The sequence below is a fragment of the Choloepus didactylus genome, chromosome 2 (assembly GCF_015220235.1).
Source record: "Choloepus didactylus isolate mChoDid1 chromosome 2, mChoDid1.pri, whole genome shotgun sequence".
Lineage (NCBI taxonomy): Eukaryota > Metazoa > Chordata > Mammalia > Pilosa > Megalonychidae > Choloepus > Choloepus didactylus.
This window is the reverse complement of record NC_051308.1, coordinates 211,625,336-211,649,647: the sequence shown is the minus strand read 5'-3', so window position 1 is coordinate 211,649,647 and position 24,312 is coordinate 211,625,336. Positions and strand designations below refer to the sequence as shown.

At 50.2% G+C, this 24,312-nt stretch overlaps 1 protein-coding gene across 1 annotated transcript in view; it reads left to right on the top strand.

The window, feature by feature from the left end:
* Nucleotides 1-24,312, top strand: part of LOC119514221 (uncharacterized protein DKFZp434B061-like) — an 80,729-nt gene that overhangs the window by 34,867 nt on the left and 21,550 nt on the right. The window contains exon 3 of the mRNA XM_037809884.1: nt 16,020-16,234. Coding sequence (XP_037665812.1) covers nt 16,020-16,230 — 211 coding nt within the window. The 3' untranslated portion in view covers nt 16,231-16,234. The remainder of the gene's footprint in view (nt 1-16,019; nt 16,235-24,312) is intronic.

Here is a 24,312-nt window from a genome sequence, read left to right as displayed (position 1 = left end):
TATTCTTGGGGCAGTGAATTCAGTCTCATTTGAGGCAGTCTCCCCCTTGGAATTGTCTATGTCCTTCCACTGGTCTGAGCTCTTCCCCATGGAACCCCACTGAATTATTTTATTCCTTGTGCCATATGACAACCTTTCAAGAATCTGAAATATCTAAGGCTTCTCCTCTCCAGACCAAACATCTTTTCAACTCTTCCTCACAAGACTAACTTTTCAGTCCCCTTCTCTTTTTTTGGGAATCCAGTGTGTCCAGGGGTTTCTGAAAATATGGCATTTATAAGTGGATATAATATTTCATGTATGGACTAAGAGTGGTAGAGCTGAACAGAACCATCACCTTCATCAGACTAGATATTAGACCTTTAATGATGCAGCTCAACTGGGATGAATAGCAGAGACATTTACTGCTTATTGAATTCATGTGCTCCTCATACTTCCTAGCTTCCTTGTGGTCAGGCAGGGCCATGCAATTAATTTTGCTCAGTGGTCTGTGAGCAGACATGATATATGAAGCTTTTGGAATGAAACATTTGAGAGCCAGTGAGTGACATTCCAGCTCTTTCTCTCTGCCATGGTGACCTGGAAGCCATGTGTTCCAAATGGTATTTGCTATAGGAACAAGTGTTCTGGATCTCTGAGTCACCACTGGAAAGGAAGCTGCCCTGAAGAGTTGCTGGACCCACAGTGGACTTTGTATGGGCAGAAATAAACCTTTATGTGTTAAGTTTCTGAAATTTTTGTTGCAGAGGTTATTGTTACTGTAGCACAGCTTAGCCAAACCTGACTAAGAGGCCATCGTGCTGCTCACTCACTTTGAGCTTTAAGTCCCTTTCATCATGTATGTGACACCTCATGTTAAGCCCCATTCTCCCTCAGCTGGACTTTGTAGTGATCCTTCTTATTTATGGACTTTGAGCTTCTTAAGGCCAGTGACCATATTTTATTCTTCCTTGCATTTCCCCAGAGCTTAGCCTGATACACAGAGGACATTAATCTTTGCTAAAGGAAAGGTGTAAGAAAAGGATCTTCTGGGTCCATCAAGATGGAGGCAGAAAATATCCCCTAGGACATTTCTTTGGAAGGAGGCAATCTAGACTCAGTCTCTAGTTCCATCTCTGACCAGCGGTGTCCCCCTTGACTAGTTATTTATTCTATATACATTTTCTGATTCTTCAAGTTTCAAATACAGACAGTAGTCTGGTCTCTCAGAATTTGAGAATGTAATAATATATTTTATGAAAAGTGTCTTGCACATTGTGTAGTAAATACATGGCAGATGTCATCACCATCACCACCACCACCATTGGGATCAGGGAATATCGTTGTACCCTACAACCAGGTGGAAAGCAGAGAAGGGGATCATTCAGGAAGGGTCTCAGCCCCAATGCAGTCATAGGTGGAGAATTTAGCAGGTGCACAATCAAGTATATCTTCTGTTGTTCTGGGTCAGACATCCTGGGCACTGCAATCTCTGCAGCAGTATCCCTCAGAGGATGGTCACACTTAGCCTCCTTCCTCTTCCCCACGGACTTTGACTAAACATATGATTGGCCTATGGTCACATCTTTCTGGGTGGTTCCTTCGGTAAATTTTGCTCGGCTCCAGCAGAAACCTAGGTAAGGTGCTGGAATACTTGGGGTCCTGTCACTCTGCTGGCAAGTATGGAGTATGCAGAGGATGGAGGGTGGTCTCTAGACCGAGGCCACCTTAGAGGCACTCATCACCACACATGGACAGATGTTATCCACAATGGTGTTTGTGTGCCCTTCCCCTCATCCCAGAAGTCACTGTGCAAATACACATCATTTTGGATGCCTAATGTCCTTGGGAGAGGGTGTTACGAGCTATAAATGACACCTAATTTAATCCTCATGATTCTGTGATGTAAGGGTTATTATTCCCATTTGAGAGATGAGGAAACTGAGGCCCAGAAAGTATTTGAGTGGGACAGGAGTCCAAAGCCTGCCCTCTGTTTAACACACCACCTGCCTCCCAGGACTTGTCCTCTGGCCCAAATTTTCACCTTGACAAATTCATCCTTCAAGTATTTGATGATCACCAGGCACTGTGGTATGTTCTGAGCCTCCGTTTCCTCTCCTGTAAATGGTGATAATAACAGCACCTACCTCTTAGGGTTGCTGTGAAGGTTAACGGAGTTAATAAATACAAAGCATTTAGCACCGTGCCTGGCACAGAGTAAGCGTTCTTTAAGGGTTAGTCATTGTTATAATAATAGCTAACATTTATCAAGTACTATATATACTACTTCCAGGCATGGCGCTAAGTGCTTCACGTGGTTCACTTTATTTAATCCTCAGAACAACCCTGTGAGGCAGTTGTTACTGCGCTAATCTTCAGCTGGGGAAATTGAGGCTTAAGAGAAGTTAAGTGAATTACTCAAGTTCACCCATAAAGGAGTGTCAGTGTAGGAGTTTGAACCCTGGTCATCTGACTCCAGAGGCTATGCTGTATATGGTTAGAGCCAAGGACTAATAATAATATAATAACTTCCATGTATTGAGTGTTTATTATGTGCCAGACACAGTGCTGGATCCTTTAAACAAATTATCTATGGTTTCAAAACTGTCTCCCATGAGGCAGGTCCTATAATTAGTTGAGATTGAAAGTAAAAACATTAGATAACTCACTCAAGATCCCACAGCTAGGAAACTACAGGGTGAGGACTTGCATTTAGCTGTCACGCTGAATTGTTTTCACAGCAGTGTCCATGGTGTGTTTCCTTCAAATGTGATGTGATGCTTGGATTAAAAAAGTTGTTTACAAAATACACACCAAAGTCAAAAGGATTCAGGAAGTTTTAAGAGTAAGGGATAAGTAAAGATTTACTAGGCAAAGGCTAAGACAAAGGAAGTAGGAGTTGAAAGTGCTGGCATTCCAGTGGCTCCAGGTGGTTTGAGCAGGTCACAGCCAGTTTGCTTCAGCTTGATCCAGTCTTGGCCAGCCCCACACATTTTGAGCTGGCCACAGCAGGTCTGGTTTGATTCAAGCCAGCTTGAATCAGTTAGATCTGGTTGCCGCCAGTTGGGACCAGCTGGCACTGGATTGACCTAGTTTCAGTCCTGCTGTCTCTTCAGGTTGACTTCCCTAGTCGTGTTAGGGTTTTGACGCCCTGTGGAAATTCTTCTCTTGGACTCCCTGGTTTGGTGGCTTCAGTTGGGATACTGGTGAGGGAGAGAGTGTAAGTAAATTATTAACCTTACAGTAGCAGCCCTTGGACCCTTGGGGGTCTAGAGCCGAAAGACCTCAGCTGGTGAGCCCCTGCTTGGCCGACTCTGCCTAAGCATCCCCTCCTAATTTCCCTTTATATCTGTCCTTGTGGAATCCCTTGCCACATGCCCTTCCCCTATCCCTTTCCTATCCTAGAAGTAGACTTTTCCTTCAATTTATTTTGGAAGGTGCTAATGTAGGGGGACCAAATGAGGAGACCTAGATCCATCCCAGGACACTGGAGCCTGTCTGGGATGGAAGGGTGTGGGGTGTGGGTCGTGCCCTCCTGTGATGGGAGGTGGGTGAGTGTTGCTTGCTTCGTACCAGACTCTGAAACAGATGTGCTTGCACCACTGCATTGACAATTCAATTAAACATTGATGTGTGGAGGGTGGGAGTTTGCTAGGGGAGGAAGGTGAGCAGAAGGGGCAGGGGCTGGCTAATGGGATGCCACATCAAATTACCATTGGGCAGAAACCACGCCCCCTTCAGAGAACAATGTGGGCCAGAGGGAATGAGTAGCGAGCAGGTCTGGGGAATAGGGACCCCAGGCAGGCTGGGATTCCACCCTGGGCCTTGCTGCTCTTTCCTGGCTGGACTGGGTGGTGAGGGAACTGAGGGGCGGATCGGACCCAGGAAGCACTGGCAGTTCAGAAGCAGCTGTCTGCTGGAGGCTGACACTCCCCCAGGATGGCCACCTCCTCCTTCCCCATTAGTCCCATGCATAAGACATGCATATGTTGGTTGGGGACAGAGCCACCCAATTGGGAATTTGTATCGTTAGAGCTAGAAGGAACTTGTCCAACAGACTTATTCAGGTTCATCAGAGATTCAGTAACAGGCCCTGTTCATGCTCCTTTCACAGGCCTGTGGGATTTGTTCTATCTATTTAGAGAGGGTGGGTAGAGAGAGGAGGGTCCCCTGCCTCCCAGGCCAGAGCCCTTTCTGCTGTGTGTTGTAACCCCCTTCCCTGCATTGAAGGCGTAATCTGTTCCAGAAGGTGGCCTTGTGGGGGTCAGGTCTTGTTCTCTCCCTTCTCCGTTGTCACCCTGCCACATCTACCTACAGGGATTTGCTGAGTCCAGGGACTGGCTGTGCCCAGGGACCTCCCATGGCCAGTGACTGACTGTGTCCAGGGACTGATTGTGCCCAGGGACTGGCTGTGCCCAGGAACTGACTTTGCTGACCGACTGTACCTGAGGGCTGTCAGGACTCTGCATCTACCTGTGCCCAGGGACTGATTATCCCAGCCAGGGACTGCCTGTGCAGGTCACGGTGCCCAGGTCTGTCTGTCTGTGTTCAGTAACAGGCTGTACACAGAACTGACTGTGCTCAGAGACTGTTTCTGCCACCTCTACCTCCTTGTTTCTAGGGACCAATCGTGCCCAGGGATTAGCACCAGCAAGTGACCAATTGATGTTCAAGGACAGCTGGACATGGGAAAACCAGCTGAGCCTAGGGACTAACCCTGACCAGGGCTGGAGGGGCCAAGGATGCGCTATGTCCGAGATTTACCCTCTCTGGGCTCAGGTACCATTTGTGCCAAGAAACTAACTGGGGCTGGAAAGTGTCCTGCACTTGGCATATAGGTTGCCATGTGCCTGGTGTGAGAGCCTGTGGCAGCAGCTCTTGTTTCGGGTCAGTGGGAGGAGGGAGCCCCACCCTCAACACAGGTCCCCTCAGACTTCCTTCCCATGTGGGAGCTGGTGAAGAGGGAAGGAAAACGAGAACACAGAGTCGCTGAGCACATGCCGTGTGTCAGCTTGTCAGATCCTTCCTTCCCATGACATCATTTAATCCTCTGGACGACCCCATGAGGCAGTGGTTCTTGCCCCCACTTACAGATGAAGAAACTGAGATTCACAAAGGTGAACATTCTTTTCTGGTCTTTCTGACTCTGGAACTTTTCATCATGTTGCTAATTTGCCCATAAGGTTGAGGACTTCCCATACTCCACTCCTGGGTGTGGGGAGAGATAGGGCCCGCCCCACCTTATGGAAGAGGAAACTGATGAATGATCAGAAACCAGGATCTGGTCTGCAGGTGGCAAGTCAACCCCCTTTGTGCCAGTGGTCCTGACTTTTCAAGGGGAAGGGCACTTGGCTGGCCTGGTAGGAAGGGCTTCCTGCAGGCTACATTCCTGGTTGCTGTCTTGGAGGCGGGCAGGCTGGGGTGCCCAGGCCGTCTGTCCCATCAGAGGCCCCCTTTCACGGTGCTCAACAAGGCTCCTTCAGAGCCCAGACTCGGCTGTGCAAACACACACATCTGGGCTGCTGGCTGGAGCGGGGCAGCGGAACTCCCCCACAGCTGCTCCTGACCTTCCGGACAAAGGGAGCTTTGGCCCTGTGGGGGCTCCCAGGGAACTTGGGCTCTGGAGGGTACAGCCCCTGCTCAGCCCTTCATTGGGGGACAGCCTTCCTTGGCTGCCGCCTGCCATATTCGTCAGGGCTGGAACTCTGACTTGCACAGTGTTTCCTGCTGAGGGCATGCCCTCCCCTGTCTCTCTCTCTAGGGCCAACACCCAGCCTGAACCAGGGAAAACAGAACAAGGGCTGCAGGCAGACAGGAACTTGAGTAGCAGGCAAAGGAGCATCTGAGTAGCCTCTCAGTCTAAAGCCCCATCCTCATGGAGCTGATGGTTTCACGGGGAAGAAAGATACAATTCAAATAATCGCATGCAAAAGATTGTAAATAGTAACAAATTCTTACATAGTGTTTCTCGGGTTCCAGTGCTGTTCTAAGTGCTTTACATGTATCAACTCCCTGAATCTTTACAATAGTCGTATGTGGTGGATACTATTATTATTTCCATTTCATAGATTAGGTAACTCAGGCACAGAGATGGTAGATGACTTGCCTAAGGTCACACAGCTAGTAAGTGGCAGAGTCAGGATTTGAACTCGGGTAGTGTGTATTCTTAACAATGATGCACACTGGCAAGCCACCTGAGGGTAGTAACAGGGAAAGCTGGCATGGGGAAGGGGGAGAGATGGGGTGGTGAAATAGGCTGAGAGCAACAGGAAGTTTTTGGGGGAGGGAAATGGGATTTGAGCTTAGGGAAGCTTTCTCTGGCTGCTCTGTGGAAGGCAGATTGGGGGTGTCCAGGAGCCTGGAGGCTGTCACATGAGTACAGGTGAGAGATGGCAGCCATGCGACCTGGGTTAGGGCAGCGGACTGGAGAGAGGAGGGCAGGTTTAGGAGGGATGTAGGATTCAGAATGCCAGTCCCCAGCCGCTGAGCAAGTGTGGGTGTGAGGGTGAGGGTGGAACAAGGACTCTGCCCTGTGTTTGGGGAGTGAGCAAGCCAGCTTTGACCCAGGGGCTCTCTTCACCTGCTTGGCAGGAACACCCTGACTTTCCTGCCTCCCTGGGAGGTGGGCTGGCCTGGTGGGCATGTTTGGGTCTTCTGTTGTGGTTACCCCCCACCCACCAGGAGCATCCCCAAGGCCTCAGGGTCGAGGAGGTCAATGCTACAGAGGAGGAAGCCCCAGACCTGGACTTGAATCCTGAGTCCTCTTAGGAGCTGTGGGACTTTGGGTGAGTAGCTTAACGTCTCTGAACCTTAATTTCTTCTGAAACTGGGGGCAGTGGTGCCTCCCTCAGGGCCCGGGTAAGATAGAGGATATGAAAATGCACAGGTAAAGGGCTGTGGAGCTACTCGTTGGTGTGGATATTCGAATATTATCATTCAAGGCTCCCTTCAGTGTGACAGGAGGGAGGTGGAGGGAGGACTTGGGGCACGAGTGGGTACCAGTCTCTTAGGTTTCAGGTAACGCTGGATATGCCTTCCCCTCTCTGGGCCTCGGTCTCTCGATCTGGGACATGAGGCCCCCCAAGGGAAGTGAAGCAGCCAGGGTGGTTCTGCCAGGCAGGTGGAGAGAGCACCACTGCCTGTGTCGGCACCTGGGACGGAGCTGGCCGGAAAAGGCATCTCCGGTTCATCCCAAGGTCATCCCCACATTGCTGAGCATCTACTGTGTGCCAGACCCCGTCCTTGGCGCAGCGATGTGGCCGTGAAACAAGGTCGACCAAGTCCTGCTTTCCATAGCTCACTTTATAGCGGGGAGAGAAGCAGTAACAAGTAAAAAAAAAAAAAAAAAAAAAGAGGATCTCAAGGACAAACGTGCAAAGACGAAAACAAAACCAAAACCCAGCGATGTAAAAGAGGATAGAGGCACCTTTAGATGGGGTGGTCAGGAGAGGTCAGGGGGTCAGGGGAGATCAGGGAGGTCAAGGGCAGTCAGGGGAGGTCAGAGGAATCTCCTTAAGACAACAGGTGAGCTGGGGCCCGACTGACAAAAGAAACCAGCCCAAGAAGCTTAGGGGCGGAGAGGACCTCAAAAGCTGGTCAGGGAGAAAGGAGGGGTGGGTAGGAGAGACATCTGAGGGGTTCACGTCAGGCTCTGCAGGCCTTTGAAGGAGGTTGAGCTTTATTCTAAGAGCCCCGGGAAGCTTTTGAAAGGCTTAAAACCAGGGCATAGCAGGCTTCACTGTGGTAAAAGGCTACTCTGGTTGCCAGACGCAGAACGGATTGCACCGAGGAAAGAAGGAAGGAATGGCGGCTCCTGCCCCACCCCCTGTCCAGAGGACCACCCCTCGGCTCCTTAGGCCTTAACTGCCCATCGCCTTCTCCCCGCCGGTCTTCCAGGCCAGGGGCTCCAGGATGCACCGCAGCCTCCAGAAATCTCCTAGAGCCTTGAGGCGATGGGGCTGGCTCCGGGCAGGCCTGGCTGGAGTCCCACGCACTGGGGCCTACGTGCCGGGACCGTGGGCGCGGGCGGGGCCGTCCTGGTCGCCTTCACCCGACGGTGGGCGCCGCCCACCCCCACCCCTCGGGCTTGGGAATTAAAAAGTCTTTTTTTTTTTTAAATGGCAGCTCTGTGTACTGTACATGGTAATTAATATATTAGCATTTATGCAAAATACCATCACAGCCAGGCTGGTATGTCAGCTGCCTTCCTGAGCTGCAAAAATGTGAGCGCCCCGAGGTACCTCCGATAGGCCCCCGCCCCTAGCAGACAGCTCAGTTTGACCTGCGTCACTCGCTACCGTGTCTCAGGGAGCATGTCTGTGTGTGCATGTCTGTGTGTACCGGCTGGTGTGTATGCTGCTGCTTGTGAGAGGCTGTGGGGATGCATCTGTGTCCTGGCGGGAGTGTGCACGTGTGCTGCCTGTGTTTATAGAAGTGCAAATGTGTAGTATAGGAGGGCGGCCCTGTGTCTCTGTGTTGTCTTATGTGTGCCTCTGTGAACGTGTATGTGTGTGTGTGTGTTTGTGTGTGTGTGTGTACATCTCTGTGCCTATGTGCATGTCTGTGGGCCTGTGTATTTGTGGCTAGGCATGTGGGCCTGAATGTGTGTCTGGGCATATCTGAGTGTGCATCTTTGTGTGTGCCTGTGCACATGACAGTGTGTTTGTACATCCACGTGGGTTATGCAAGCATGTGTATGTGTGAGCACATGCATGTTCATGAGTGTGTATGTGTGTATCAATGGGTGTTCATCTGTGACTGCCTCTGTGTGGGTCTCTAGGTGTGACTGTGGGGTCTGTTATTTGTGTCTGTGTGTCTGTGTGTCAGTATGACCATGTGTGTGTATCTGTGTGCATTTGGATATACCCATATGCATGCCTGTGCATGTCTAAGTTTGATTGTGTATATGTATGTATGTGTGTGTGTATGGAATGCTTGCTGGGGAGGTTCTAAAATGAAATTGTCATACGCTGGAAAGAACGGCCCACTGGAAACCAGGACTTCTGGGTTCAAGCCCTAACTGCCCTTGCCAATTCTGTGACCTTGGCAAAGTCGCTCTACCTCTCTATGTCCCAGCTTCCTCTTCTGTAAATGGATAGTATGTGATTAAACCCAGTTTGCCCATATCCGCAATAATGAATATTCACTGGGCACTAGGCACCCTGCAACTGAGGGCAGTGGGGGAGATGAGCCAGTAAACAGGCAGCGACACCCCGAGTTGTCGGGGCGACAGCACGGGCCAGCACAAGGTGCTCCAAGGAAGGTCATTTAGCACCGAGCAGAAGATGGGGGTGGAGTAGGGTTGGGAAAGCTTCTCTGGGGAGCTGACTGTGAGTTGGCCAGATGAAGGAGCCAAGAAGAGTGATCCAGGCTGGAGGAACGTGGACACATTGTCGTGAAACCAACCGCCTCTTTCCAAGTGGCTGGAGACCCGGGAGTGAGTTGGGGGGAGTGGGAGGTCAAGCGACATCCGGACAGAAATTAGTGGAGAGCCCTCCCAAGGCTGTGTCTCCCATCAGCAATGGAGAGCCACAGAAGGCTGCCGGGGGAGCAGCATGTTCAGAGTTGGAACATCCCTCCAGCTTTTGCAGGGAGAAAAGACTAGGGGGAGGCAGTGTCCAGGAATGGCAAGGCGGCTGAGGGATTCGCTGCCAGGTAGAGAGTGCTGCGCCAGCGCAGTGGCAGAGGGGAGGAAGAGAAGGAGAGGAATCAGGGTATTCCTGAGGCAAAACCAGTGTAACCTGGAGAGTCATTTAGTAAGGTAGCGATGAGAGGGCGGGGCCAGGGCCACACCCACTTTATGACTGCGGCGATTGGATGGTTGGGAGGGTGTTCTCTGAGACGGTGAACACAGAGGGAGGAAACTGTCCTCTTTGGAAAGAGAGTGATGAGTTCTAAACTCCTTGAGTTTGAGACCCACATGAGACATCATTCATTCGTTCATTTATTCATACAAATGCCACATACCAGGCACTTGAGAGACCAAGATGAACAAGACCGAAGACTGTTGTAGGCAGAGGTAAAATCAGGTACAAAAGCCCAGAGGCAAGAGACATGGTGGAGTCTGGGAAGAATCAGAAAAGGCTCAGATGGGTGGAGTGTGGAGTGTGTGGGAGAAGGGAGAGAGCTGAAGCCTGGAGAGGTGCCAGATTGTGCAGGGGCCTGAGGGGGGTTAAGTAGATTAAACATTTGGGGGAGATAGTGGAGAGGCACAAAAGGGTTGTATGGGTGTGGGGAGATTGTCATGTCAGATTTGTATTTTAGAAAGATTATTCGGGAGGTAAAAAGTGTTCTGTAAAGTTTGGGGATGTGAGGACTTAGGGGTTGGGGCAGATGCTTCAAACCTGGGGGTTCCTGCCTTTGAAAGCTTTCATTTCCTCTTCTTGCCAAAGTCTTTGGCCTGCCAAGGGATGCCTGGTTTTCCAGTCTGTAGAATGGGGCCGATAATCTGTGTCATTGCCCCATTGAAAAATGCTGGGCCCTGGTCATATGCCCCTGCCCTCAAGGAGCTTATTGTCTAGTGAGGAAGTGGCACAGAAAGAGACAATACTGTGCAGTAGCTGCCATGAAGAGGGCCAGCACATAGTAGGTGCTCAGTAAATATCTGTTGTGTAAATTGTTGATTGAATGAATAATAGGATAGGGGTCTGTGGGAGCTGATGGAGCATCTGACCTACCTGAAGACAGGGGAGCTAGGGGTCAACTTCCCAGATGAGGTGACTCCCAAGCTGGGTCTTAAAGGATGAGAAAGAATTAGCCAGGAGAAGACAGGGAAGGAACCTCATGGACAGAGGTGTGGAGATGTGACAGCCATGGAGTGCTGGAAGGCTTTTAAGTAATTCAGTGTGGCTGGAGCACGAATGTGTGCAGTGAGAGGTGGAGAGAGCTGTGGTTGGAGAGGGACAGAGACCCTGTCAAAAAAGACCTTGAAGGCCAGGCTCAGAAGCTCAGATTTTTACCCCATAGGCCATGTGGAGCCACAGAAGGCTTCTAAGCAGAAGAATGAGGGCCAGTTTTGTATTTTGCAGCAATCAGCCTCGGTGCTGGATCCTGGGCTGACGGAGGGCCAGGGCTAAAGGTAAGGAGGCCAGAGATGGTTTTTTTGAGGCTGACTTTGGGGTAATGACCGTGCTGCCATACCTCATGGGTTTATCTTAAGGGATGAGACACCAAGCTCCGCCACCCTACAGCCCCTTTTAAAATAGAATTGGAAGGAGAAACAGCAGGGAGTGGAACGCTGGCTTCTATCCTGTGCTCTGCCATTATCTTGCTCTGTGACCTTGGTTTGGCCCAAGTCATTTAGCCTCTCGGTGCTTTAGGTGGTTCTCTGGCAAGGACGGCAGGGGAAGAGCAGGAGGTGATCCAGGTAGAAAAGGAAGCAGCATTGGGAAGGGCTTAGCTTTTCAGGGGAGTAGGGTCCTCTCCGGACACAGGATGGGAGGTGGGGACTGGTGCCTTCCTGCCTTCCTCCTGCTTGGCAGGAGGAGGGTGAGGACGAGGACAAGGAGAGCTCATGTATTTTCATGCTGTGGCCCCGACACTCAGCCCCACAGTCCCAGCTCACAGGGGGACCCCTTCTGCAAGCAGGTATTCCACTATTGTTCAAAATGGAATTGGTCCCAGGAAGCTTAGAGCCTGCAAAAACCGCTATGAATTTTGCAAAACAGCTCTGAGGTGGTAAAACATGCCAAAAGAATCAAATATGGAAATACCTATTTAGCAACCTCACTCTGGACCAGCATGACATTCCTGGAGGAAGGGAGAGGGGCAGGGGCCCTGGCCCTCAACGCCCGTCCCCTGCAGCTTCAGAGGGTGCCCAGAGAGCAAGCAGCAGGGGAGATGGCCCCACAGCTCCCTGGGCACCAGCTTCTGTCCCATTCTCCTGGCCTCTTTGGATTCAAGCTCCTTACAAAAGACTTTCATCCTTTCCCAGTGGACCTAAAACTTTTATTTTTTCTTTTGAAAGCAACTTTATCATTTTGTAAAAAAAGGATACATATGCTCATTGCAAAAAAAAATTCAGACAATATGGAAAAGTTCAAGGAAAAATGTAAAAATCACCTCATATTCCACCATCCAGAGATAACCACATAACATTTTGGTGAACGTCCTTCCAGACTTCTCTCTGTTCAAAAATATACACAAATAGATTCCATGCATGCAATTCTACCCCGAGTGAGATCAGACAACACATGCTGTTCTGCTACCTGCTTTTCCCCCCGCCCTCCATTCAGCAATATGTCACGGGCATCCTTTGTGTCAGTACACGTAGGCCCCCCTCATAGTTTCCGTGCCCACTTAGGATCCTGGTTTAGGTACCTCACTTTACTTACCCAGTCCCCAGCTGATGGGGATATATGTTTTTCTAATCATTTTGCTCTTATAAACTTTCCTGCAATGAATGTGTATGTGCATATATCTGCACATTTCATTCATTAATTCATTCATGCCACAGATATTGATCTTATGAGCCAGTCCAGTGCCAGGTGCTGGGGAGAGAAACGGTGAATGAAACAGACAAGGTCCGTCCTTGATCTTACGAGTTTACGATGTAGTGGGGAGACAGGGCACCCAGCCTTGAGCCAGCAGGGAAGACAGCAATTTTTTGCAATGAGCATGTGTGTTAAACAGTTACACGAATAACTATCCAATTAGCAGGTGATACATAGCACGAAGGAAAATACAGGCTGTGAGAGGGTAAAACAAGAGAAGGTAACCCAGACTAGGGAGTTGAGGAAAGGTTCTCAGAGAAGGTGACATTCAGGCTGAAAGACGAGTGGGCAAGAGGCAGAGCAGGGCATGGTTGGGGAAGAGATCAGGGACAGGGTCGGAGGGGAACAGCAAGAAGATTTCACTTGGAGGGAGGGAGCCGTATTCTTAATTATTAATGTAGGGAAAATTCCTAACAATGGAGTTGCTGGGTCAAAGGGTAAGCAGAGTTTGCATTTTATTACATATTGTAAACTGCCCTCTACGAAGGGTTTACAAATTTACAGTCTTACGGAGGGCACGCAGTGAGGGCACTGAGGGTGTTGTGAGGTTTCAGTAAGATGGTGAGCATGAAAGGTTAAGCACAGGCGTGCATTTGGGACTCGGGCTAGTCGCTGCTGTTGTCATTATGATTATAATGCTCTTTGCCAATCTAATGGGTAAAAAATGATAACTCATCTTTGTTTTCAGCCATGTCTTTTTTCCAACTTTGCGGAAAACCGAGCCCTCGAGGCAGGATGCGCCATCTCTCTTTCTTCAGCCACCTTTGTCAAAGCCTTGTGTCCTCTGGGAGCAGGAAATGACCAGGGCCCCCCGCCTGTGCTCCCAGCCTCACGGCAGAGCCCCTACGACTTAGAGGTGACCCAAGTCCCACGTGGCTCTGGTTTCAAAGGCAGGCACCAATCAGGGAGGACGGAGAGGGGGTGGGAACATGGTTTGGAACCTGTGCTGGACGGGCGTTGTCCCAGTGGAGAGGGGCAGGCAGATGGGTGGGGGTCCCAGTGGCAGGATCCACATGCCACTAGGAGGGCTTAGGGATCCCAGGTGCTCCTGGGTGATGTTGTCACATCTATATGAATATTAACAGCATGACCATTAATATTAATGACCATAATAAACAAGTGTGAGGATTATTTTGAAAGAGGGCTGCAGCTCCAGCTGCTGCCTTCCTTCATTAAGAAGCTTCTGAGGTTCTTGGCCTTCCTCTCCCCAGACCCCTGGCAAGACAGCCGCATCCGCATGACCTCTGCCTGGGCAGTGGCTGAGCCAAAAGGGCATTTCCAACACTTTGGATTGAATGAAAATCAATGCAGGAAAACCTTGAGTTTCCGTCCAAACAGTTCTGGGCAATGTGAGTGGGTGTGGGTGGGGAGGGAGGGCAAGGCAGGGATGAATCGACTTGTGTGTGGGCCTCCAGCTGCCCCGACCCCACTTCTGACTCTCTCGGCATAAGGCCCCAGCCAACTGCCCCCCACACCCCCCAAGAGGAGTGCAGACATGGGGTTTGCAAGGGGCTGGTCTCTTGCAAAGGTGGCCCAAGGAATTGCCCTGCTAAAGTGGTCATGAATTATAGAAAGGAAGCAGGGGGAGGAAGGCCCGGAATATCATATGTGTAAATAAACCGGAGTGGTGGGCAGACATAAAAGCCAACCACCAGCCTCCTGCACCCACAGCGCCCTTCTCCTGCCGACCCACCTCCTGCCAAGTACCATGGCAAGTCACTTACAACCTCCTTCTTCAAAGGATTTGTTAATAAGTCAATGACGGAACATCTAAAGGGGAAAAATATTTCTCTTTATAGTTGGAGATAATTGTCCCAGGAAAAAAAAAAAAAACAAACCTTTAATTACAACTCACATGGAGAAAGCTTGATTTGTGGGCAAAGCCCAAATGCTGAGGAGCTGGATGTAAAATATTTGTAATATTTAGGGAACCTAGAGTTTTACATAAAAGTAAACAGCATTGCCTGAAGGCACAATTTCCAGCAACACAATAAAATGTGCAGTGAATTTATGGCGGCCATCCATTAGCTCTTACCAAGGCAACGTCGCCCCTATCTGTCGTCCATCATTATAATAGAGGGTTAATGCACCGAATTTACATAAAAAAGTCATATTGTCTGCATGAATTATTTACACTCGAAGCTGTTTTTACAGCTTGGTTTCAAGCTGGATTCTGGGAGAGATTCTGCCAGTAAATTACTCTGTGGAGACCTGGGTCTATAACTGCGCGCGGAGCCGGCAATGAAAAGAAAGGAAAATGGGCAGGCCCTGGCGGGTCATTGGTGCCGCCGCCTCCCGGGTGGGGGCTGGAGGCAGTGGTGGAGGCTCTGGGAGGCTGTGGACCCGCTGCAGATGGGGCTGCAACTCCGGGCCCGTGGTTTCAAGGTTGCTGCCCAAGGGCCCGTGTAGTCAACCTCAGAGAAACCCAGCATTTCTCCAGGGGTGCCCGAGGGCTCTTGATGGCTGACGTCAGAGGTCTTTTGGGGAGCAGGGTCTGGAGAGGGAGAGGAGCCGCTGCATGCGTTGGAGCCGTGGCCCAGCTCAGCAGTATGAGCAAGATTCGTCACCCCCATCGTACAGATGGGAAGACTGAGACCTTGGGAAGCATCTACTCAAGAGGCAGGAAGCTTCTTGATTCCAGGTGGGCCTGGGGAGTGTGGGAGGTACAGACACTTCAGACTCGGGGGGAGGGGGTCTGGGATGGGGTGTCCTCGGGAGGAAAGGCAGAAAGTCTTCATGCCTCCAATCTCAGCCCTTCATCTGTTTTCTAGAATCTTCAGTTAATGAAGGTGGTTTTAGTGGTTGGACCGGGTGGGGTGAGCTGTTTGGTGGCACATGGTTCCTGAATCCTCTTTGCTTTGGGTTGTGGGGTACTGTGGAGAACTGCTTATGCTTCCAGGTGCTGTGGAGTTGTGGGGAGTAGTCATTCAGGGAAAGACCTGGAATGTTAATTCCGTGCCAGCTGCATGGCCTTGGGCAAGCCTCTTAGCATCCAGGGGCTCATTTCCTTATCTGTAAAATGGGATTTCTAATGCCTGAACTGTCGGCCAGCCCTGAAGGAGCGGTGAGAGGCCTAAAAGGGAATGGAATGCTCTGGGAGGTGTGTGGATGTCACAAGCAAGGCCACAGGTGAGTGGGCACTGCAGAGGGAAGCACAGAGGTCAGGACTGATAGAAGGACTTAAGGACAGGAGAGCAGGACAGATGGAGAGAGGTGAGGTTAGACAGAGACAAAGAGATAAAAGAATCACAGAGACAGAGACACAGGGAGAGGCACCGAGCAAATACACAGAGACAGAGAGAGAGAGAGAGACCCAGAGAAGGGAAGAGGTGACTGCCCCAGGGAGAAAGGTAGTCACAAACAAGGAGGCAGGGGCAGATGCAGGCTACTTAAGGCTCAGGCTTTCTGGAGCCCTGAGGATGTTTTCCCCACCAGTGATGAAGTGCTACCTCTTGCCTGGGCCCTCCCTCTCCCTCCATCCCGGCCAAGAAGTGCCTGGGTTTCTCTCTGGCCTAGGGTTCAGTCTCTTCTCCCTTTGCTTTTCCACAGCATGAGAAGCCAGAGCTGGATGCCAGCCCCCTTCTTCCCCATCCCCCAGCACCTGGGAGGCACATGTGCATGTCGCCGCTGCACTCTGGTCTCCGGCGCCCGAGCAGCCACAGCACGTCCCAGGGGCCTGGAGACAACAAACGACTCCCTGCTGCCAGGCTGCTCGCTGCCTCCTGACTGCCAGCCGATTCCGCTGCACACCGGCAGATAATCATGTAAGGCAAGGGAACCCCTCCTGCCCATGGTGGTGTGATTTAAACCTGAACTTTGCTTTGCTTCCATCCCTCGGAGAAGCAGGATTGAGATGATGCATTTTTCTGTCTCCCTGGGAGTGTGCACACTCAGATGTGCATAGACATGCACTTGTGCATACACATAAAGGTACTCACACTTTGCAAACTCATGTATGCTTGCACAAGCATGAATACATACATGCAAACATGCTCATCCCATTTCCAAGCTACACAGGTACATGTTCACGCATGATGCATTTGTGTGCACACACATGCCGTCTGGGCAACTCCCAGCCATGGGTTAGGACAGTAGGGAAATGTGTTTTGGTGTCTGGAGTAGCTGTGAGTGTGAGGAGTGGGTGGGAGAAGGTTAAAGCGGACAAGCAATGCTGCAATGCAAGAAACTCTCCAAACTCACCCCAACCGTGTTACGTGGAAGAGGGAATTGAGGTTTGTGTTCTTGTGCATACGTGTGCAGGTCTGAGTGTTTGTCCATAGGTGTCTGCAAGTGTGGGTGACTGTTTTGCATGTTGTGGTTGACAGGACTCAGGACTAGGACTCAGGGCACCGGGGCTGCATGTCCACTGTGCCACTGCCCTGCTGTGTGGCCTCGGGCGAGCTGCTGCCGCTATTCAGGCTTCAGTTTCTTCTGTCCCCCCTGGGGTCCTGCCAGTTCAGATGAATTCCAGTCTCTTTGTGTGACCTTGAGAGTGTGCTTTTCTGAGGCTTGAGTAAGCCAGGCTTATGTGTGTGTGTGTTTGCACAGGGCATGCCTGTGTGTGTGCTTTTGTGTAGGTGTGTTGATTGTGTGCATGTTTGCGTGAGCGTTTGTGTGTTCATGTGTGTTTGCACGAGTCCTTGTCACTGCAGAGAGGATGCCCGTGTGCCTCTGCATTGTGGGCCCATGGACTGGGTCTTGTGTGGGTGTGTGTGTGATGGTGAGTTTGGGAAGTGATCTGTGGGACTGGATTTGCTTAGTGGAAGCATTTTGTGAGGGAGAGGACATGGGGCCATCCTTGTTTAAAATTGACCCCCTCTCCTCACTCCTTCCCTGTTTTAATCTTCTCCCTAATATTTGTCACCATTGGCACACTATAAATTACTTGTTTATTGTCTCCCTCCCTCTGTCAGAGTGTAAGCTCCACGAGGGCAGTGATTTTGTCTGTTTTGTTCACATTTGTATCCCCACCATTTAGAACAGTTTCTGGCACGTAGTAGCATTGTGGATGCTCAGTAAATATCTACAGAATGAATGAATGAGGATATGAATAAATGACTTCCTTATCTCCTTCAAGCATTCTTTTTCTTAATGAGGTCCTGACTACTCTGCTGAAAATTTCTGTCTGCCCCCTGTTGCTCTAATCCCCCTTACTTTGCTTTAACTTTTCATTTTTCCATATCACTTTCCGGTACACTAAATGATTTATTAATTTAAGCTTACTGTTTATTGTTAGTGTGCCTGTTGGAATGAAGCCCACCCAAGGGTTGGGACCTTTATCTGGTTTGTCCACCAGTGTATCCCAAGCGCCCAGAAGAGTGCCGGGCATGTAGCAAGTGTTTGATGAATGTTTATTGAATAAATGGATGGGCTTCTGTCTGTGTGGTGAGGGCATGAGAGGACTTGGGAAGAGTTTGGTGTGAATGTGCTTGTAAAGACAGTGTCTGTGGGTGTGTGTTTGTCCAGGGACTGCAGTTTTGATTGTATATGTGAGACTCTGTTTGTAAGGAGGGTGGATTTACTCCAAAGACTCAGTCCTCTGAGGCCTGGGGGGTTGGGGGTTGGGGTGGGGAAATTTTCTGATGAAGGCTTCAGGTCCTGAGCATTTTGCCTGGACACTGTCAAGGGTTCCCCAGGTATTTCTAGGAGTCCACTCCTCAGCTGGGTGTTCTCCTGCTGGCCCCAGCCCTGAGCCCTAGCCCTAGTAGCCTCTGGGCCCTCCAGCTCCTTCCCCCAAGGGGAGACTTAGAGCATTCCCTCAACCTGCAGCCCAGTCTGACCTCTGGGCTGGGAGGAGTTGGGAAAAGGGGGCAGCCCACTGGTCAGTGCTGGGGAACAGCCACACCAGGCACTGGACTCAGCGTCTGGACAGTCTGAGTGGTGGGAGGAGCGGCCTTGGGGAGTCATTGGGCAGGTGGGATCCTGGCTGTTGGGAGGTTCTAGAGGCAGGGCTCAGTGTCGGGGTTCCACAGCAGATGGCTGGGCCCCGACGAAGGACTGGGGAAGGGGGTCCAGGATGGCCTTATGCTTAGACTGTGGGGACAGCCAAAGGCCCAGGCTTCAGGGAACTTGGGATGCGAGTGTGGAGATGAGCCCTTGGGGCCAGGGCGAGGAACTGCTGATCCCCATCTTCGGGGAGTGATGCAGGGTCTCTGGGTTTGGACCTCAGTCCAGTCCTGTTTTCTGTGAAGGTGTGAGTGCTGAGATGCCGGGAGGTGGAGGTGAGGAGTGGCCACCCCCATGGATGACAGTATCAGGACCCCAAAGGTGCTCAAACAACAGGAACCTTGAGGCCTAAAAGACAAGTGCAGTAGAGCCAGAATTAAAGTTCCCCTTTAGGCCAGCCTTTAGGAGATGCTACCCAGTGCTGAGAGGATGGTCTTCAGGCTCAGACAAAGCTGTGCTTAGCTTTGGCACCACTCAGCTGTGTGACTTTGGGAAAGTTATTTAACCTCTCTGAACCTCATTTCCCAATAAGCAAACAAAGATAACTTTTATTTCATAAGGGAAGTTGGAAAGATAAAGTTATTATTATTACTACTAGTATTATTTTTATTAAAAAACAAAACAAAACACTACACAGCTCCAGGAAGGGAAGACTGTCAAATATTCACATAAAAAAGATGCAGGATTTTGGCTGATCTCAGATTTGTGACAGGGTCTACTATGGATGGCTAAATCTGTGATACTTAGAAAGGAAGGTAGTACTCCCCAGAGCCAACACGGGTTCTCAAAGACCAGGCAAGTCTTTTTGATTCTTGACAGCCTCATAACTGGAGAAAATGAGCCAGTGTGGGGGTGGGGTGGAACCCATCATTTATTGAGTACCTACTGTGTGCTGGATACTTCACAGAGGTGATATCACTTAATCCTCCCAAGCTTGTGCACCAGATGTGATGGTTTCCATTTTACAGATGAGAAAACGAGTCTCTGGGAAGTTAAATGACTTGTCCAAGACTAGTGGAGCTGGGATTCAAACCTACAACTGTCTGACCCTTTCTTCCACATCTTGCTGGCTCCTAAGACATTGAATAGGGTCTCTCAGGACCCTTGAGGATGAGATAGATGGCTTTGAGGGTGCCAAGAGGGCTCCCACCAGGTTGAATGACAGGCCACAAAGTGTTCCTGTAAGTGGACCCAGGTTAGTCTGCCCTGGGGCTCTGCCTTCCAACCTGTTCTGACCAAGATGTGCCAAGGACCCAGAAGAAGACCTAGAGGGTGAAGGCCTTTCACAGTAGGACATGGTAGAAAGCTTTAAGGGACAGAGAAAAGCTCAGGTGCAGAATCGGGATCCAGAAAGGTCTAAACAGGGTGGCAAAGTGAATTTCACATGAGGGGCTGTCACAGGGATAAATGCTGAGGCCCTTCTTGGCTACAGGAGAAAAACTGTAGATAGAATAGCAGCTCATGTGATTCAGTATGAGTAAATTCAATTTGAGTCAGCAGGCTACATTCATAGAGGTTTGGTGTTTGGAATAAAGGAGGGGGACCACCGTCCAGCCTCAATTTGCTCCCTGTCCTTGTTAGTCCCTTCTGTACATCTTGGAAGGGTCATTTCCTGCTGTTTGCTACTTTTCCAGTTCTCTCCCTTCTTTTCACATTTTTAGGGGGGCAGAGCTCCTCTTGAGTCTGACCTTATTTTCTAACCAGAGCAGTTCCCCAAAAGGGGACACCTTGTGAAGCTGGAAAAAGCTGCAGATTTTCTGAGCAGCAGGTTTTGGATATGACCTTTGTGCCCAATTGCCCAGGAAGAGAGAGCACAAGTCCCAGAATGTTCTGGAACTGGGAGGAGTCCTGGTCCCCTTGGCCATTGGCCAGCTGCACCTTCCCCCTTTCCAGACTTCTTCTTTCCCTCTTAGAGCCCTTATCCTGGTGGTCTGTAGGTTTCCGGGCCTGACTGAGCTGGGTCTCCTATGCTCGAGGCTGAGCAGAAACAGGGAGCCTTGTAGTCAGTTGCTCACGTTGGGGCTGGATCCCTGCTTGAGCTGGGGTGTCACCTGCCAAGCTGAATTCAGCACAGGAAGCGCCTGGCTGGGAGACGTACTGTTTAATTTGGAGGTTCTGTTCCACTCTGAAATGCACTTCTTCTGGCAGCTGCCATGAAGTGAAGCTGTTGAGCTTCCCTCTCTTACGCCAGAATCACAGCCACTTTTTCCTAAGAAACAGGGCTTCAGACAGTTTTACTCATTAAACACTTCTTTTCCTCTTAAATCTGTTTTTGTAATTTTTTTTTTTTTGCCTGAATGGAAAAGTAAAACGGATGATATTGAAATAAACAAGGCATTTGTCACAGGAAGGTTAAAGCAGATTGTTGGGGGTGGGGAAGGGGGGCTGGAAACGCCCCGCGTTTCTGCACAGGCTGCTCATAGCCTGTTGAGGATGGGAGTGGGACAAGTGTTCATGAGTCTTCCAACCTCCCAGCCCAGAGGTGCCGTTTCCTCTAAGTGTCTTGGGATTCTCTAAGTAAGGCAGTGGGGAAGGGAACAGCCATTTATCAAGCTCCCTGAGTGCTAGGCATGTAACGTGGGTGAGCTCGTTCAGTCCTCATTACAGACCCAGGTGGTAGGACCTATTTTACAGATGAGGAAAGTTGAGGCTCAGAAAAATTAAGGTCCATCAGCCAGGGATGCATGGAACCATGCTCTTTTTGCTGGATTTTGTTACCCTGAGCAGTTGTGTATCAACCTGGGGGACGTGAAAGGAGAAGGAGGGGGAGGAGGAAAGGAGAAGAAGAAAGAACGAGGAGACGTTGGGCAGTCCTGAGGGGTGGGCACCCTTGCCTGGTGACATGGAGCAGGATGCTTACCACAAGTGAGTGAGCCAGGATGGCTGCTGGGCTGAAGACAATATGGGTGGTTTGGGGAAGGGTTTGCGTGTGCATGTGGCTGCAGCTGTAGATGGGTTTGGCTTCCTGGAGGTGGAGGGCCTTGGGAGTGGAATGGAATTGAGGGAAGGGTATTCCAGCAGCATGGGCAAAGGCAGGAAAGGTGAAAGCCTGGCTTGGGGCCACAGGAAGGGGTTTGGGAGGTTGGTCAGAATGGGGGTAGTGGTGGTTGAGGTGAAAATATATGTGCCGTGTGTTGGGGGTTGGGGATAGGGTCGGAGAGTGAAGGTCTGGAAAAGAACCCTGGGCTGGGAGGAAGCTGCCTGATTCTGATCCTGGCTCTGCTGCTGACTTGCAGTGTGATCTTGGGCAAGTTCCTTTTCCTCCCTGGGTCCCAGAGTCTCTGTCTGTGAAATGGTGGAATTGTACTAGAAGACCCCTAAGGACCATTGCAGGGTCCGTGGGGAGAGAAGGTGACCACAGAATCCAGAGAACTTTGAATATCAAGTCTTGGGCACTAGAGTCACGAAATATTGGGGCTGAAAGGGTCTCTAGGAGTCAACTACCTAAACCATCTTTCTTTACATCTTAAAGAATGAGTAGGAGTTAGCCAGGCAAAGGGAAAAGAGAGCGTTCAGGTGGGGGTATAGCATGAGCAAAGGCACGAGTGGAGACAGGTGTGCAGAGAGCAGCACACAGTTTGGTGGTGCTGGAGAATAAAGAGGTGAGTGATCAAACTGGAATGGTAGATAAGGACAGACCTTGGCTTAGATTTCATCTTCTGGGTAATGGGGACCATTGAAAGGGAGTGACAAGCTCAGAGGTGCAATTCGGAAAGATTGCTTTGGCAGCTTTGTCAGGGGTGGGATTGGCACAGGGTAAAGGACAAGGGTGGGTGCTGAAAGACTAGTTAGGAGGCTGTTGTGTCAACTCAATGAGGGATGGTGGCTGTCTGAGCCAGGGAAGCAGAGTGGAGATGTCGAGGACAGCATCTGTTCAAGAGATATTTAGGAAGAGGAATAAATAGGACTTTTTGATTGATTGGCTGTGGGGAGTGAAGAAGAGGTAAGAGTCAAGGGCTCCCAGGTTTCTGGCTGGATGATATTCATTGAGTCAGGACACAGAAGGAGGGATTGGATTTTGGGGGAAAGATGGTGAGTTCAGTTTGGTATTTAGTGAGTTTGGGGTGTCCATGAGACATATATGCAGTGGCTCATTCATTCATTCATTCAATTTATTGAACATTTTCTATGTGCCGAGCCTGGCAGGACTCTGCCTTCCTGGAGCTGACAGTCTAGAGGGGCATTCAGAAAATTCTTCCTTATGCTGAACCTTGATCTGCTGATATCTCAACCACTGATCCTGTTCGGCCCCTGTGGCCCTCACAGGAGTCTAACCTCCTTCAGAGATTAGAGCCCAGTGATTGTGGCTCCCACATTGTGTGTTCAGTTCAGGAAGAATGGAGCTGTGGAGAGAATGTGGACTTTAGAACATTGCAAATAAATGGATTTCAGCCTGGCTGCCTACAATGCCTCATCTATAAAGTGTGGAGGCAGTGGTGCACTGGAGCGGGTTCCTGCTGGCTCATGGATCGCTTGCCCACACCGTTTTCAATAACATCCCATTGGTATCTTGAAATCCACCACATTGGGAGTATTTACACGACAGAAATTGGCAAATGCTAAAGAATCAGGGCTCTCTTTTTCTTCCAGAGAGCTGGTTAGTAAATATTTACCAGCACATCACTGCTTACAGGGTTATAGTTAGGAGGTGGAAGTTGAGCACATGGTATATGGCACCCACTTACGTTCACATGCTACTCCTTTTACCTTCTCCTTTGACTTTTCCCTTGTATGGGCATCTGTTGCTTCATTTGCTCAAAACAACAACTTCTCTTCAGCCGGAGACTGCTCTCTCTCTTCCCCCAAACAACGTGGTTCCAGTGGAAGTTTCCGTCATCTTAGTCCCCTTGGTCTGCCCAGAGGGGTGGAGTCAAACGAATGAAGATTTAGGAGTCTTATGAATCTAGGTTTGAGTCTTGGCTCTGCCTTCTGCAAGCTATATAATAACCCTGGGCAGGTTATTTAATCACTCGGCGCCTCAATGAAGTCATCTGTAAAGTGGGGATGGACATGCCACCCTCATTAAGTTGTTATGAAGATGAAATGAGGTCATGGGTGTGCGAGGACCTGGCACTGAGCAGTTTCAGTGACAGCTTGACAAATACCGGTTCTCTTCCCTCCCCCTCGAAAAGTCCAGTGTGGATTTGGGGTGTAGCTCTGATAATGGGTGGGGGTGGGAGGGAGGAAACAGGGCTGCAGGCTTGGGAAAGATGTTTCTTGGCGGAACATGTAGGGCGGAAGAGGCTGTGGGCTGTAGGAGTCTCCAAATGTATTTGGAGTGCGGTGGAGGGGAACTCCCCCGGCCGCAGTGCACGGTTTCAGGGCCCTCACCTGCAGATCCGCAGATAAACTCCTATCGTCGGTTCAGCTGGTGAGTTTCTGGGGCGGCTGTGGCAGTCTGGGCTGCACTGATTTACCACCTGGCCCCAAGCAGATTAAATCACCTAGAGTCATTTGAATTTTACCTGGCCTTGTCACACAAATCTTAGAAACTGCAGTCTGGCAAGAAAACTTTTTCTGTACTTTCTGGAGGAAGTCTAAGAGCTCTAGAAGCTGAAGTGGAGTGGAAAAAGGAGGGGATGCCAGTGAGGAGGTGTTTCTGTGTCTTCAGGTCAGTCAGAGTTGGGGTGTAGCGGAGGGGAATGCAGTGTGTGTGTGTGTGTGTGTTGCTGCAGAGGCCTCTGGGACAATGTCCTCTCTGGCTGTGACATTGGGCAAGTAACCTCTCTGAATCTTACAGGATTGTTGTAAAGGTCAAAGGGCTATCCTGTGTAAAGTGTTCTGTAGAGTTTAATCACTTTATGGTTACTAATTGGGAAGATGAGACATCAGGCTATGTAAGTAAATTATACATGGCAGTGGCTACCATGTGTTGAGCAGAGAATAAGAGCTCTGG